Raw genomic sequence first — 15,853 nt, 5'->3', positions numbered from 1 at the left:
ATTTACAAAAGATAATCTTTATGAATGTTACTTATCATCTAGAAAAGATCTACCTGATTGTACTTTTTCCATAAAAAGCTTTAAACTATTTTGTTTACCCAGAATTCATCACTTAAACTTGCCATTATAAACAAGGAGCCCTGTGGTCACCCATCAACTAATTGACCGCGCTTAGCATTGCTTAACTTCGTAGTCTATCGAGCCATGCGGCTATTACTTAGAGAGAGCTACGAGCTGCTTCATATAAATCACATTATCATAAAATCTTACACGAATAATATAATTTATAATTATGTACATTGAGCAGAACATAAACTATTGCAACTAAGAAATGTGTTACATGTTTAAATGCTCCACGAATGTATGCCAAACATCCGTCAAGCGTGGTCGTCAGAAATAGATGCTCACCGTAAATGTGTCAACTGGATATTTTCACGATAATATTATTTATTTAGTACTAGTTTTACTATGTTGTGTGGCAATGAGAGTAGCGTCGAAGGACACATAGAAAGTTATTACAGGTGCATGCATAAGTCTGTCAATTTGTGTTACGTAATCATGATAAAACGTCTGAACCAAATGAAATATACATAGTTTGTCATAGCCTACATATACTCAGGCATTTTCAACAAAAGGGCTATCTAACACTAAAATATTTTTCAAATCGCTATAACGTCTGAACTAAGTGTGCAAACAAATATATAAACTCATTAGCTAAATAATAACGATGTAGACATATAGACAAAAAATATTTAAGTAAAAACAAAATTTTTAACCTCATATTAAATTATCATAAACAAGACAGAACTATCTTTACGAACATAAATATTTCAATGTAAAATACCCGTTGAGATTTTACAAGGACTTTTGATACTGAAAACGTACTCCTACTAACTCAACATCTAATTTTCCATTCAGGGCTTCCAATTGAAGATTTCTCATGTATAATGTACGGTGAGAGACAAAGTATCTTTCTAATTAGAGCTACATACTGCCTACGTGGAAAACCCACACTAGAACATTAAACTGCACATGTCATTCCACACGTGTATGCACCTGTTTCAAACCATTTAAATATAGAACGCATTTCATATTTCAATGTTACCCTCTCAATGCTTATAAGGCAGTTAAAAATACCCTCGTGTTGTCCCTATATCAATGTGATGCATAATGTATTCTTAGGTTTCTGTGTAGGTAGTTCAAAGTGAGTTGTTTGCGGTGATTTGTTACTGTTTATTTATGTCGTCAGGAAATATGTTTTACATCATCTTTGCATACAATCTTTGTTTGTGTTATGTAAATGTAAAAAAAATTGTAGCCATGGAGTTTCTTGTCCCTTCCCGTTCTGTTCCCGTAAGAAGCTTCATCCTCCGAGCCTTTTCCCAATCATGTTGGGGTCGGCTTCCAGTCTAACCGGATTCAGCTGAGTACCAGTGCTTTACAAGAAGCGACTGCCTATCTGACCTCCTCAACCCAGTAACCCGGGCAACCCGATACCCCTAGGTTAGACTGGTGTCAGACTTACTGGCTTCTGACTACCCGTAACAACTGCCAAGGATGTTCAATGACAGCCGGGACCTACAGTTTAACGTGCCATCCGAAACACAGCCAATGGTGTCTAAGATATACTTAGAAAGTACATACAAACTTAGAAAAGTTGCATTGGTACTTGCCTGACCTGGGATCGAACCCGCGCCCTCGTACTTGAGGTTGGTCCATTACTCACCAGGCCGCCACGACTTTTATGTTCCCGTAAGAAGCTTATTGAGGAATAAGCATCTACCTTAAATGTTATTTAATTCTTTTAACTTCATTTTTTTAAAAGCCCTTTAAACGCCAAAGATTTTACTTTGACTTCGACTTCGACGATGATGCAAATTCAGATACCAATGCAAGAGGAATCGCAGCTACAGCTAATACATCATCTTCAATAAGCTCTAAGTACTTTAATGGTATTAATATGTCTCCTGCACAAACTTATTGCTAAGTAACTAGTATCAAACATGGGTTTAGTATAGAGGTACAGCGTATGTTTGCAAGTTTAGCGATGCGACATTGACGGCACCTTTGACAGATGATGCGACGGGCCTTTGGTTCAGACGGGCTGGCTTTTAGTGGATTGCGTTCCTAACGTACGTATTGATACCGATTATTAGGTACGTTCGTCTCTAATGGATGTTGGGGCTTAGACTAATCCGTGATCTGCACGAATTGTGTCTATAGGGGAGTAACATAGTTCCATTAAGGGATGTACCCTGTTACCTATATGAATCAGATGCATAATCCAAACGGTATTAGTGCCAGAATATTTCGTTTGAAAAGTATTAAAATAATTGATTTAAAAAATCCTGTCCATCGGTGCACCTACGAGTAAAATGAAAGAGGCCCGTGACGTAACAAATACAAAATCCGGTTAGCGGTTTGATTAAAAATACGGGATTACAAACAGGGCTCAGTTGAGCTCTATGAAAAAATTAATTAAGGACCGAAGCGATGGTCTATGGTATTTTTTTGTATTATTTTGACACTGCTCTTGTACCTGATTATACGAGTGCCTTTGCTGAACATGGTTAGCGAGACTTTTAATTTTATCCTATTTGAAAAATATGCGTTCCTTCAGTTTTATGCAAGGCGCTCTCTTCTAAGCATACATATTTCGTCTTGACCATAATATCATTTTTGTAAGTTTAGCATATAAATATATATAAAACTGTTTCTAGATGCCCTGTTAGGTTTCTGTAAACAAAGAACCCGTACAAATAATGATGAATGCAAACATAGAAAAATACTATAGCGAGAGAAATAATAAGTTCAAAAGTTTTCGAATGGGTATGGCAAAGTTTTGAAATAGGAGCGAGTAGACGGGCTGGATTGCACGTTGTTCTTTATTTTTCTACCTCGTAACCGGCAGGTACTCATAGGTTTTCGTTTTATTAGAAGCCTCTTTAATTTTTATGACAGCTGAAAGTTTTACTACCTACATAGAATTGTAAAATGTAAAAAAAAACTATGTTGTCGAAAACAGTGTAAATGATATAAAATCTTATGTTCGCAATATGCTCATAATTATTATGTTTGAAAACCCTGCAAAACAAACTGACAAACTGCACTCCAAAACACAATATAAATAGAAGCACAAATAAAGTCTAGCCGGGTTAAGTATATAATACCGGGCATAACATGATAGATTAAAGGGCGAGTCGGCCGCAAACGATCCGTGGCATATCGCGCTAGGACGTGTCCTAACAATGCCGGAATAAAATACGGTCGCCCCAAACCCCGTGTATGTACACTCGCCATGCGGTGAACGGGCTATATGCAAAATGTATCACATTTATTCCCGTCACTCAGGCCGCTTTGCATCCCCGAGGCTGGCGCAGTGTGAATCGGCCCTAATCTGCAATATTCGCTTTTGAATTCTGCCTCGTATCTATTCAGCTCCCTTCGCCAAACCCGGTCGAGATCAAATCCGCGTTTTCAAAACTTTGCAAAAACTGGTCAGTCTTTTGAAGAGTGTGATATTAATTGGATACTTTTCTGATTGGTTTGATTCAAAGATTTATGCAAATGCACTTTTATCTGATGTTTGTATAATCTTTTATTAATTTCGCGTAAAAGTCGTCGTGGCGTAGTGGGTCAAGAACCAACCTCTCGAGTATGAGAGTGTGGGTTCGATTCCAGGTCAGGCAAGTACCAATGCAACTTTTCTAAGTTTCTATTGGAAAGTCTAAGTATAGGTATCTTGGACACCAATGGCTGATAAAAAGGTGAAGGAAAACATCTTGAGGAAACCTGGACTATTAAGTCTGTAATCACCAACCGCATTGAGCAAGAGTGGTGATTAATGCTCAATCCTTCTCCGCTTGAGAGGAGGCTTTGCCCAGGAGTGGGACAATAAAAATTCTGCGACAGTAACAGTAACAACTTTCGCAGTTTGCAATCGACGTATTCAATTCACATTGCTGTAGAGGAACGAGCACAAAAGTCTTATCATAACAAACATCATTATTCTCATAAAGCTAGCATAACATAATAGAAAACGTATGATTGGCCCAGATCCTCTGCAGACAATAGCCCGGTCAGCTTTGAAACTCTCACCTCAAACTACCTGATTCCTGTATTCGGACTTGGCCGAGATTTGCACCTTTATGCAACTTTGCAACAAGCAATGGTATACCCAGCTAACTACTAAGCCTCGGATTTCTAAAGGCCATCCTGTCTTTGTCCAACCTCCTCGAGATATTATGTGCAGAATTTTGTAAGGTGTTACAGACTACATTGTTATTCTGATACTTTTCTCGAAGTTTGATCATGCCTTTGTCTCTTTGTGACGATGTTAGAATAATTTTCATGTACTTTTATTTATTATATGGCAACAATTTCAAAAAATAACTGTTTCCGTATTTTATCATCGAAACCTTACAAATTGCATTCTTCCACTAAATAGTTTAAGAGCCTGCAATTAAGTCCCGAACCTTTCACAAAAAAACCACGTCCATTAAAATCGTCAACTTTTTTCAACGTGAAAGCAATAAGTACAGAGTATTTCCCCATACACAATATTTGTGACGTCATTAATGGGCAGTGCGTATCATCTCTTCATAAAAGTACTCTTAACATAATATGTAGTTGTTTACTACCATTCTGCGATTAATCAATTTACGTTGGCATTTTTGCACTTTAATGCAGGCCTTCGATATTAATTAGTACTTCCCATGGCGGCCCGTCATAATTTTATTTACGACGTACCGCAGAAAGCTTCTTTGTAAAATGTCTGCACTTATTTAGGAATTTTTTCGTGCGTGCTCTAGTGAAAAAGGCGCTCGGTTCTATAGTAATAAGCTTTAGTATGCACGGCTCTTGAGGGGTCAGTGCTAGTCTACTGTATTACATTATTTCTCAAGCTTTATGTACCCACTCGGTTATATAATAATGTTTTTTAAAAATAAACCTTAATTATAATCAAATAGCATCTGTTTTCAAAGTAAGGCTACTTAAGATCAAGATGTGGAATCAGATATCCTAGAAAGCGCAGCCACTTCAGGAATAAGTACCTTTTGAAGGAGATTGTTCCTAAGAAGATACCATATTTCTGTGAAACTCGTTAATAGAAACGATATTAAACCATTACAGGTAAGTAAGTACTAAAGACTTCAAATAACAAGTATATTATCTACCTTTACGTCTCTCTACGTTTAGTTAATTCTAGAAACTAATGAATACATAGGCATCTTTAAATGAATTGGAGTAATTATTTATTTATTCAGCCTTTGCTTTAAATATTTGAGCAATTGAATTGACAAATATAATGTATTTCTATTTAAAATTGGGCAGACAACCTGTTAAAGTTATCGGAAAAAGTTTTCACTATAAATGTTGATTTTTTCCAGTGCACTGAAGTTATTTTGTTTTTCTATTTACTTAAAACAATCTAATCAAATCGATAGTAATGAATGCATGCACTGAAATTTTAATTGGTTGCTCATATTAAGTTACATATGTATTCATTCATTCGTATCAATAAAACAAAACATACAAACAATGATTGAAACAAAATATGTAGATTGTTGAAATAAATACGTTATTCAATACTCCACGGTTATTTCAATAATGAAACCACGATACCTGTGTGGTTTAAACTAACATCAACAAATAAATTAATGATTCCAAAAAAGGATTCCATTGTTTTCGAATACCGCTTTGGAAATTGAATACACACTAAAAATTAATTAAAAACATGGTTTTACGTCAATATTTGTCCAAAATCAGAACTACGTAAATAAAATATTGTTTTGTAATGATCATAAAATTCTAATCAATTTAAAAAAAATCACTAGGCATCCCATTTAATGCACAGCCATATAAAAGTCTCTTTCATGACAAACTAAAAAAGGCGACGTTCAGTTTTTCTACTTCCTAAAAATGTTGGGAAATTGTTTTAAGAAAGTGGAAAATTGTTGATAGCCAGACAATTTTTTTTTGTAATAAAGTCCCAACAAACGTGAACCAAGAATTATTAAAAAAAAGGTACTTACATCGTCAGAAAGTTCCTCAGTGTCGAACGCAGAGGACAGAGGTCTGCCCCTCTGTACCCTAGCTCCTCTGGAGTCGAACAGATCATCCATGGGACCTTCCACGTCATCCAGAGCGCTCTTGATGCGGTTCTCAACGTCGGCCCTGATACGGTCGCGGTCCGGTTCGGTGGCGCGGGGCGTCGGAGTCTTGCCATCGAGACGGTCCAATACCGGACGGTAGTAGCTCTCTCCTTTGTCGAAGTTACAATCGTAGACGCGTGTGCGTCGGGTCCGGCCTAAGCGACTCATTTTTGTCTTGTTTCTTTGTTGTTCTGGGGATAATAAAATGTGGGTTAAATAATTATTCTGAGATAGATATGTGCTGTAGTTGTTATATACATAGGAAAAAAATCAGTCTTACCTCCCCACTCAGAGACATTTAATGATTACTTAAGTCACTCCTTAGTGACGGAATGTCATACAAATCCTTCACTAAGGAATGGCTTAAGTAACAATTAAACGTCTCTGAGTGGGGAGGTTATAATAGTAAGTGACATAATACCGATCTATTTATTCCGTATCTAATACATAAACACGATTTACTTTTTATGTTTCGCTCATAGAGAACAATATAGTCAAAGAGCTTCATAACGATTTTTTGACAAATGAAAATGAATTCACAGAACAAACACCCGAAATAAGAACTGAAAGGGACAAAGTCTGGAATATTTCGAGTCTATTCTATCGAGTATATTTTTCACATCGCGGACTATGCCGCTTCTAAACTTAGAACACGTCAAAAAATTCCGTGCAATAATTCCATTGCTCGTTTGTTTTGCAATAATAAAGTGCATGAGTGTAATAGTGCGGACTGCATTACATAGACTTCTGTCTGTGCTTTGAGTTAGATTTATTATGAAAGAAAACTGAGGAAAACCGACCCTTCTTTATATAGACTTGTAGTCGGAGTCGAACTTTACTTTTGAATTGCGCTCATCTTATTTCTAAGTAATATAGGGGGGATTCTTTTCAATGAGCACGAAGGGTGCTCAGTTGTTTTATTTTTAAATTATATTGTCGGGTTTATTTAATAGCTTCGTTTGAAATAAAACACGTAACTAAATAACACACTTCTACTTAATTATAATTAGATTATAAAAGATATAACTTAAATTATTATTAACGTGTTCCGTAGTTCTCCATGAATATCATCAGCCATAATAATCACACCCTCAAAAGTCCATATTTATAATATAAACAGGACGTTAATACAGGCTGTCACGCCTGAACTGAGAACAGATCCATTCATATCAGCATTGTCCAGTCATTGGGCCGTGAAAGTCAGATTTCAGTGTTCGCAATAACGCCGAAAAAGCCCTATTGTTCACCTTTATCAATATCCGATACCTAATACTGTTTAGATGTGTGTATGAAGTCCGCACTGCTTATTTTAAAGGGAGAATTTGTTGCTGTGTTGCAAGATATTTTTTGTTGAATGAGTTATTACAAGTTTTTATTATAGTCTATTTAAATATAAAAGTCGCCACGTTTTTAACCGCACAATTTTTAAGTCTCAAAGTGAGGCAAAAAGTAGCTCGACAAAAGTAGGCAGACGTCCTTGTACTGATGCATCTACTATCATAAGCTACGGAACATTTTGGAGCGCCCGTCCTTCTAATTAAGGTGGACAGCTGTGCAGGGAGCCAGTATCACCAATAATAATTAATTTCTCCATTACAAAAGCGTCTCTTAAGGCGCAGTTCACACAAAGTAACTTCCCGGCTCGCTTCCATGACGAAATACAAAAAGTGAAATAAAATTTTTAAGATGTCGCTTTTTCTTTTCTCTCTCTTTTTTGTCTTTTGACTCATCAAGCCAGGAGCTTCTTGCTATTGATAAAGTATATAATGGTTTACTTGCGGTAGGGCTGCCTTTTATTTTAATGGTGCTTATTTTTATTTTAATAGAGCTGCTTTTTATTTTACATCTGGAGAACTGAAAACTGCAAACATGAGTTCTATGTTTGAACACTGTGTAGACCAAAAGCATCTGTCAAAGATAACTCGCTTTGAGATAAAGTGTGGGATAAAGCCAGGTTGTTACTAATATTTAAATGACAAAATACGAGCAGTGGCTAGTGTGTTTCGGCTTTGCTTTGAACTGAAACAGTTTGCTCTATAATATTTATCCCTTCATGCTGTATTTGTATAATAATTCACGCTCCGTTGCACGGTACATAGCTGAAATCTTTAGTAAAGGGACTGAGTCCCCTCGGGAGACTTTGTCTGCCAAATATATTTATTTATAAGCGTGTAGTCATAGTGTTTGGACTTGTTATGTCTGTATTTGAGTAAGAACGGCTAGTCATTTATCGTTTAGAGAAATACCGTACTTAAACCGCGAAAAATTATGAATGATTTGATATTCGAAAGACAAATACGAATCTTTTGGCCGAAATAATTTGTTAAAATGTTCGCCAAAAAAAAATATTGTGTACGCTTCTAGCATTTGTGTACGCGCTCAAAGATTTATAAGATAGGTATCGCGTATTTTAGACATTTATGTTCGCACGTAATTTGTTACTGTTTGCTAATACGAAATGACCAGATAAACACATGTGTGCGTCACAGTGCCGCTCACCGTTGGACTCTCGCCTTGATTCACTTCTTTTACAAGTTTAATAAAAGTTCAGATGATATAAGTGAAATATTTCTAAACCATGCAAATATGGTTACCATAATGTAGCAATGTATATGTTATGGGACATTGAATAATTCGGGCATTATAAATAATCCCCGAACATTATGAATAATGCTTAGCTTTATCGGGCTAACTGCCACACTCAGAATGGATACTTAAATTAGTCCTAACGAGTCCTTAACTAATTATCATTAAATCTGTTAATGAACGATACATCCCAGAGACGAAATTTAAGGGTTCATTAGTTAATGACAGCTTTAAGTATCCGTAGGGCAGAGTATGGTCAAATTGTCTTTGATAATGCTTATCGATAAACGAAAGGTGTAGCCGCACCTTAAAATGTGAAATTATTAAGTAGCAAAAACTGTTATTTAAATACATTAAAACCTTGTATATCAACAATAGAAATAAGAATTTGTTTATTTCGGCATCGTTTTTACGTAAAAACACCTATTTTCATGTAAATGATATAAAGTACATGGAAACTTTTTTCTGGTATCACTGTCAATATTGTACTGTCAGTGTCAAGGTTACGTTTAAAATTCTTGTTCCGTTAACCGTCAGGAAAGAAAAGTGTGTGGAAAAGTGTGATAAGCTCTGAAATAAATAGCTTTATCTTAACATGTCATGGTAAGTTTCGCTTCTATGTACATTAGTAGCTGCACATATGTATTTGAAGAATTTAACTTGTGCTTGTTTCATTTTAGGAGTCTTCAGGAACAAGAGCCCCACGCAAACGTGTGGCTAATTTCACGGCGGACGAAAAAGCTTTGTTAGCACAATTAGATAAAAAGAGACCAATCGTGGAATCTAAAATAACAGATGGCAAGTCAGTCGCCAAGAAACAAGCAGCATGGGATAGTATAACACAGGAGTTCAATCAGAAATCAATCACCAACTTCCAGACCACGGGCTGCTTTGTGAAAGTTTAAGAAAACCCTCGAGAGACCTCGAGCACAGCAGCCGCGCTTGCGACCACTAGACCAACAAGGCAGTCAAATAAACTTTGTACTACATAGTTGTTCAACCATTAAAAAAGTATTCGTCTTATTTTATGGATTTTTATTTATTCAAAATTATATTATGAGAAAAACCTATCAACTATAGATGGTCGCACCAAAAATCCATTGCTGTTGGTTGTGCTTTCACGCCTTTCACTCATCAGGACAACATCATTATTCTCAATATGAGGAGATTCCCAGTTCATTGGAACCAAGTCATCAACCTGTAAAGAAATATTATGCAGTGTCGCATAAGCACATAACAGCCACAACTGTATCCATCTATGCCCATTCCAAGTTGGAGACAAGGAAACCTTCTTTTCCAAATGCCAAAGCGTCTTTCCACAGTATTCCACATTATATTTTATTTGGCTTCTGTTGTAGTTTTCTTGTGCAGTTGAATTTGGTGATAAAAACGGCGTCAGTAGCACATTGCTAACTGCATACCCGCTGTCCCCTAAAATTATCCCTTTTAACACTCCAGTATTCAGTCTTTGTTTAATTGCACTGCTGTTATAAATAAAACTATCATGGGTACTGCCAGGCCACCGGGCTACTAGATCATAAAATTCCAAGTTTGTCCCAGTGACTGCTTGAACATTGATAGAAAAATACCCTTTTATATTCCTATAGACTTCTAATGTTACTCCTCCTGGGCTTCTTATTTGGCCCCACTACTCTAAACCTTCTGGTATAGTCTACAAAATCAATAAAGTCAAGCAAATCACTCATCTTTACTTTATTGTTAAAACATTCATATTCCTGAGACTTTTAAAAATATTTTATTTACTTTTATAACCTTAAACATAAATGTCAAAATCAATCATTAGAAAGTTAAGTAAAGGTTTTGCTTTACTTAACTTTAATTGTCATTAAGGGATGCTAACGGATCATTAATTGTCTCTGAGAGTGAGCTTTTTTAAATCTATACTAAGGAGCCACTTAAGTAACCATTAACTGACTCTGAGTGTGGCAGTAAGTGATTAATAACTATCTTAACTTCATTATTTATCACATTGCACGGGCATTATTATATTGCTACATGACAGTTGGGCAATTTGATAATAAAGTAGTTTTCACAATGTAGCATTTGACCGAAGTACTTGGTTTACAGTTTCAGGGAATCGTTTATTCGTAAATTTCGTTTCTTTGGTTCTCAAGTGCTTTATAAGATTCAGGAAAATCTACTGAATATCATTGCTTAGTGTTTAAGTTTATATTTATCGATTTTGATATACTTTTTCGCTGTTTCACCTTCATATTATAATATTGTCTAGTCATAATTGGCAAGTCTTTTGGAAGGGCAGCAAAATCATTCTACGATCATGCGAATTTTGAATAAAAGCAAAAAAAATGCATAAGTTTTTTAATTTTTCATACTCTTTTCTCAATTCTCGAATAGTCCCGGAACTGAAATACCTGTATCTGGCAACCCTATGCCTATTACGAAAGGTTTGTAGGTCTTATCGCATTTCATACTGCAGCGTTGAGATTTGTGCCGGTCTATTAACAAAATACTCACTAATGTACGTTACATTTCGTATTTACGTCAAAAGCTTTTAAAGTAATTAGTGCAATACGCCTATGGTCTAATGAATTTAAATGAAATGCAGCCCATTATTTTCAGCAGTGCTATGAATTATAATGCAAATGTTTCTGTTTTCGTTCATACTCGTGTACACTCAAAGATTGTCTGGTGGATTTGCTGTCAAAATAAATAGTATATCATCTATACTAATATTATACTTAAAGAGGAAAACTTTGTTTGTTTGGTTGTAATGGATAAACTCAAAAACTACTGGACCGATTTTAAATATTCTTTCACCATTAGAAAGCTATATTATCTGCGAGTAACATAGGCTATATTTATCCCGGTGCGGGCAGTAGCTCCCACGGGACGCGGGTGAAACCGCGGGAAAACGGCTAGTCGTAAATAAAGTAGATACACTATTTTTGGTGCAGGTAAATACTACGAGGAGTTTTACAATGAGAAGTTCTGTTATTTAACTGTTACGTATGTATAAAACTAGCCATTTCCTCATAAAATGTGAAAGTTTGTAGGTATTTATATCATAATATGTGGGTCTACGTACCTATATGTTTAAAGGTAAACACCTTTCACGACAAAACTACTCAGAATAATAAGTATAAAAGTCTCTTTTTATCCATTTTCCGTAAGTAGTTCCGCCTGGAAGTGAGTGAAACCGCAAGCAGAAGTTTGTATAGCTATAATATTTGTAGGGCAGTAGCGTAATGCGTTACACTTAAGCGTGTAAATCTTGACATAAGAAATACAAGAATAGATTTGAAAACGTTTGATTGATTTAACCCGGTTGTAAGTCGAGATTCTTGTCTTCGAGTATTTCTAGAAAATATCTTAAAACATTAGCATTTTATTCTACCGATTGCTACTTCTAGGTTTCGTTGAATATTATATTAAGTAACATGAAGTCTTTCAATACTCTAAATAAACGTAACCAGTGCCTTGACAAATGTCCTCCTTAACACCCTTTACAGTAAGTAACCATTTCCAACCTATTCATCAATTAAAAAAACTTATCAATCAAAATAAAGTTTTAAAGAAACAAGATCAGGTAAACAACGAAAGAAAAGTGCATCATCGCGATTTATGAATATCTTTCATAAAACTACTGCATGAAAGCTTGCAAAGCATAAAACATACAAACTATACGTGCGTAACGACACGTAAAATAACTCGTAAGCTACCTATAATAGTAACACTGAAATATTTTTGTTTTATCAAGCGATCCCCGTTTCGGCTGAAAGCACGCGCCCGGTTTGTTTGCGAAACTATTAAAATCTTAGCTTGTGTATTTTATGAGCATCGCGTCAGACATATCATGTGCGTTGTAAAAACAATGTTTCAGTAACATTAAAATCATCAACAATACGTAATATCCTGTTGCCGACGACGGTAAACCATTTTTTATGTTCACTGCCCGAACGAAAATAGAGACAGAATCTTTTAATTTGACAAGACAGATGTTCAAGCCGTAGATTTCGATGTTATCATACGTCAGCAACTATTTGGCATGGAACATAAAAAAAAATCAACGAGCATTTACTTCAATGAATTTTTATATAAACATAATATAAATGTTTACTACACACAAATATCTACGAATGTTTGATCAAAAATTATATAATAGAATCGACAATGACCGTCGCGGTATTTGTTTCGCGTATCATCCCCACCTGATAGATTACTGTCGAACAGTGAAACCAATTCAAAATAGAATTCGCAAACATTCGATATCGGGATATTTTTAGTATCGAAAACCGGGTTTTTAGTCGGACACGAGGTATTGTAATATGCACTCGTTCAACGCTGAACGGCTAAAAATAATCACGCAATAGGAATTCGAACGCACATTACCGGTAACCAATCCTAAATTAAAATTTGCGAATTAAATTTTGTAACAGAAAAAATATTTATAGAAATAAATCAATCAGCAGATCAATGAATAGATGTCGCACAGCAATTAAATATGTTAGGTAAAATTCGCTGAGGTTGCATAGAAAGTGAATGTTAGTGTACTGACCTGGAGCGTGTATAGGCGGCGAGTAGGAAGACGGGACTGGGCAGTCGAGCGGCGGCGGTGCGGCGCGTGAGCAGCGTGGGCGAGCCTATGTTTAACCGTGAGCCACACAGAAATAATACTGACTTTTGTTCCGAATGATTTCCTTGTCGAAAAAGAACTGCAACAAACGGAGGAAGCCGAACGAAGCGCGGATTTCCGACGATATGTAATGCAGCGCTCACGTTTGGCACTTATATTGTCTCAAAATTCCAAATATACAGTGTGATAAACATTGGCGCATAGATTCTATAAAAGGCATTCACTCACAATATCTATAAATACTCGAATTACAAATTGTAATGAAGAGCTTGCGTAGTAATGACACGTAATGTTGATTTTAGATCTTTTTATCGTATTGTTCATTGCTCAAAACCTTACCTACTCTTCTCGAAATTTCTTGACGGAAAAGAGATTATCTTAGTCAGTTTACTATAAAGAAAGCTAATTGTTTCATACTCCTTGATGATACAAATGCTGGGCAGTCTAATGTGTGTGAGAATGATCATCAAAAAGCTTAAACTTTTTTCATGCCTCAAACATTAAATTCGTAGAAAAATATTCTCTCCTGACGTAAAAATACTGAAATCAATAAATAAAATAATTACACTGAGATAAATAGACTGTTGGATAGATATCCAACAGAATTCGTAATGGAAATGGTTATTTCAACTTTTTTATTCTCAAAAAAACTTTTGAGTAACGCAAACCTGAGTGAAACTAAAGCAAATATTCGATTCACGGTTCATCCTATCAAATAAGTTTTTTTATCCGAGCCGTTCCAATCCGAATAAGAATTCAATTTAATCTATGTACATTTTATGTATTCGTATTATAAAATTAATTTACTTGTCGTACAATTCTGTTTATACCATTCATCTGTGTACTCTTAACCTTCAAATACCCGAATGCCTCAACCTAAATCCAATTGCAAACGTTCAGTTAATATAATTATAAAAGAAGACGTCATGAAGCTATGGATTTTCCATGACCTTCAGCCGATAAACCTTCAGACGCCAATCGGTAAACGTAGAAATCCAATTTTATTTTTCCTATGATTCAATCTCGTTGGCAACCTTGAACTTAATGGTATTTTTCTGAAGCGGCAATAAATATTATGGAATATTTTCCCTTTAGCACAAACATCTTTACAATCAGACTGCATTCATTTTACTCAGCTGCGCACGCTACCAGATGCATGCAGTTCGTTCCTAGTCACGTTTCAAAGTCACGTGAAACTTAATCCCCTTATCTAGGCATGGGCCCAAAATAGGGTATACGGGCCAGCCGACTCCATTTCCCATATTACGGCAGGCATATTTCAAATCGTAACAGGATTAGGCAATGTCAGTGCAACTGAAATATCGATACGGAAAAAAGTAATGGCATTTGTAACGGCACTGACAGCCAACGCGATGAGAATCCGACTGCAATTATCGATGTATGAAAATGTAGTTACGATGCCCGTAACTAGTTTCAGAAACGACTAATTGATGAATGTGGTTTTGAATGATCGCTTATGAGCATGAGTGTATTGATTTTAAGTTGATTTTTTGTCTACATTTCGCTTAATGTCTTTGCATTTTTGAAGTTAGCCATTCGACTCCGCTCGCTTTGTTTAATTCATTGCGAAGAAAATAGTTGCTAACTTCGGAAAAGCAAAGCTCACCGACAAGATCTGCTCGAAGTCAAAGTCGACAGTCAAACGACGCAAACGGTAAAATATTGTATTTTACAAATTATGTTACCACAATGAATACCCCGATGACCCTAAATAATATGAACCTCAATAAAAGCTAGCAAAACTCTCCCTTTTATTATCAAAAGTTGACTAGAAGTTAGTACATGTTTAACGCAGTTTAGTTTCAAGGATTGTTAAGGATTGAGTGGGTCTGTAGGCAATGGGCAGAGGTCTGGAGGCACAGACAAATGAGCGTCACACAATACCTTGTCACTTGGCAGCCAATTTCAATGCCGCCATGTCTACGGTATTGTTTCGCGAATAATAATACGCTATTAACTATTTCCAATGTACGTACGGAACGAGATTTACTAATTGTACCTACTGCCATGAAATTCGAGGAGCTCATGGCTAAGTTACAGCCGCACTGGTCGAATTGGTTTCTACGGTTATTTGTTACCGGTAACAGTCGGAAATTCTGACAACCAGTCATATCAAGGGGTGTCGGGTTATACAGGTATTGAAGATATTAGATAGTCATACCATGTAAAACATCGGTACTAAGCTGCATTTAGTTACACTGGAAGCCGACCCCAACATAGTTTGGAAAAGGCTGGGCTGTTCCCAACAAAGATATTGTAAAGTTAATTTGATCAACAGGGCCCCAAGGATCCAAATACCTAAGTCAACAAATGTGACGTTCATAAAACGTCGCGTAGTAATATACGAGTTTATTCACGAAAATATATCATTTACGAAACGAGTTCAGAATTATAAACAACAAAATGAAAACAAGTGATGTGTTATGAGTAAAATTGATAAACGAGTCATTATTAATAGCGGCGTGATGTGAATAAC

The 15,853-nt window shown here is 36.0% G+C and overlaps 1 protein-coding gene across 1 annotated transcript in view; it reads right to left on the bottom strand.

Annotated features, from left to right (window-relative positions):
• LOC110374508 (uncharacterized) overlaps positions 1 to 13,534 on the bottom strand; it is a 31,881-nt gene extending 18,347 nt beyond the window's left edge. The window contains exons 1-2 of the mRNA XM_021332243.3: positions 13,279 to 13,534; positions 6,036 to 6,346 (exon numbers count right to left, since the gene is read on the bottom strand). Of these exons, the coding sequence (XP_021187918.3) occupies positions 6,036 to 6,323 (288 nt within the window). The 5' untranslated portion in view covers positions 6,324 to 6,346; positions 13,279 to 13,534. The remainder of the gene's footprint in view (positions 1 to 6,035; positions 6,347 to 13,278) is intronic.
• Between the last annotated feature and the right edge of the window lie 2,319 nt (positions 13,535 to 15,853).

The sequence above is a fragment of the Helicoverpa armigera genome, chromosome 1 (assembly GCF_030705265.1).
Source record: "Helicoverpa armigera isolate CAAS_96S chromosome 1, ASM3070526v1, whole genome shotgun sequence".
NCBI classification, from domain to species: Eukaryota; Metazoa; Arthropoda; class Insecta; order Lepidoptera; family Noctuidae; genus Helicoverpa; species Helicoverpa armigera.
Note: the sequence above shows the minus strand (reverse complement) of the source record. Positions and strands in the feature narration are given on the sequence as shown.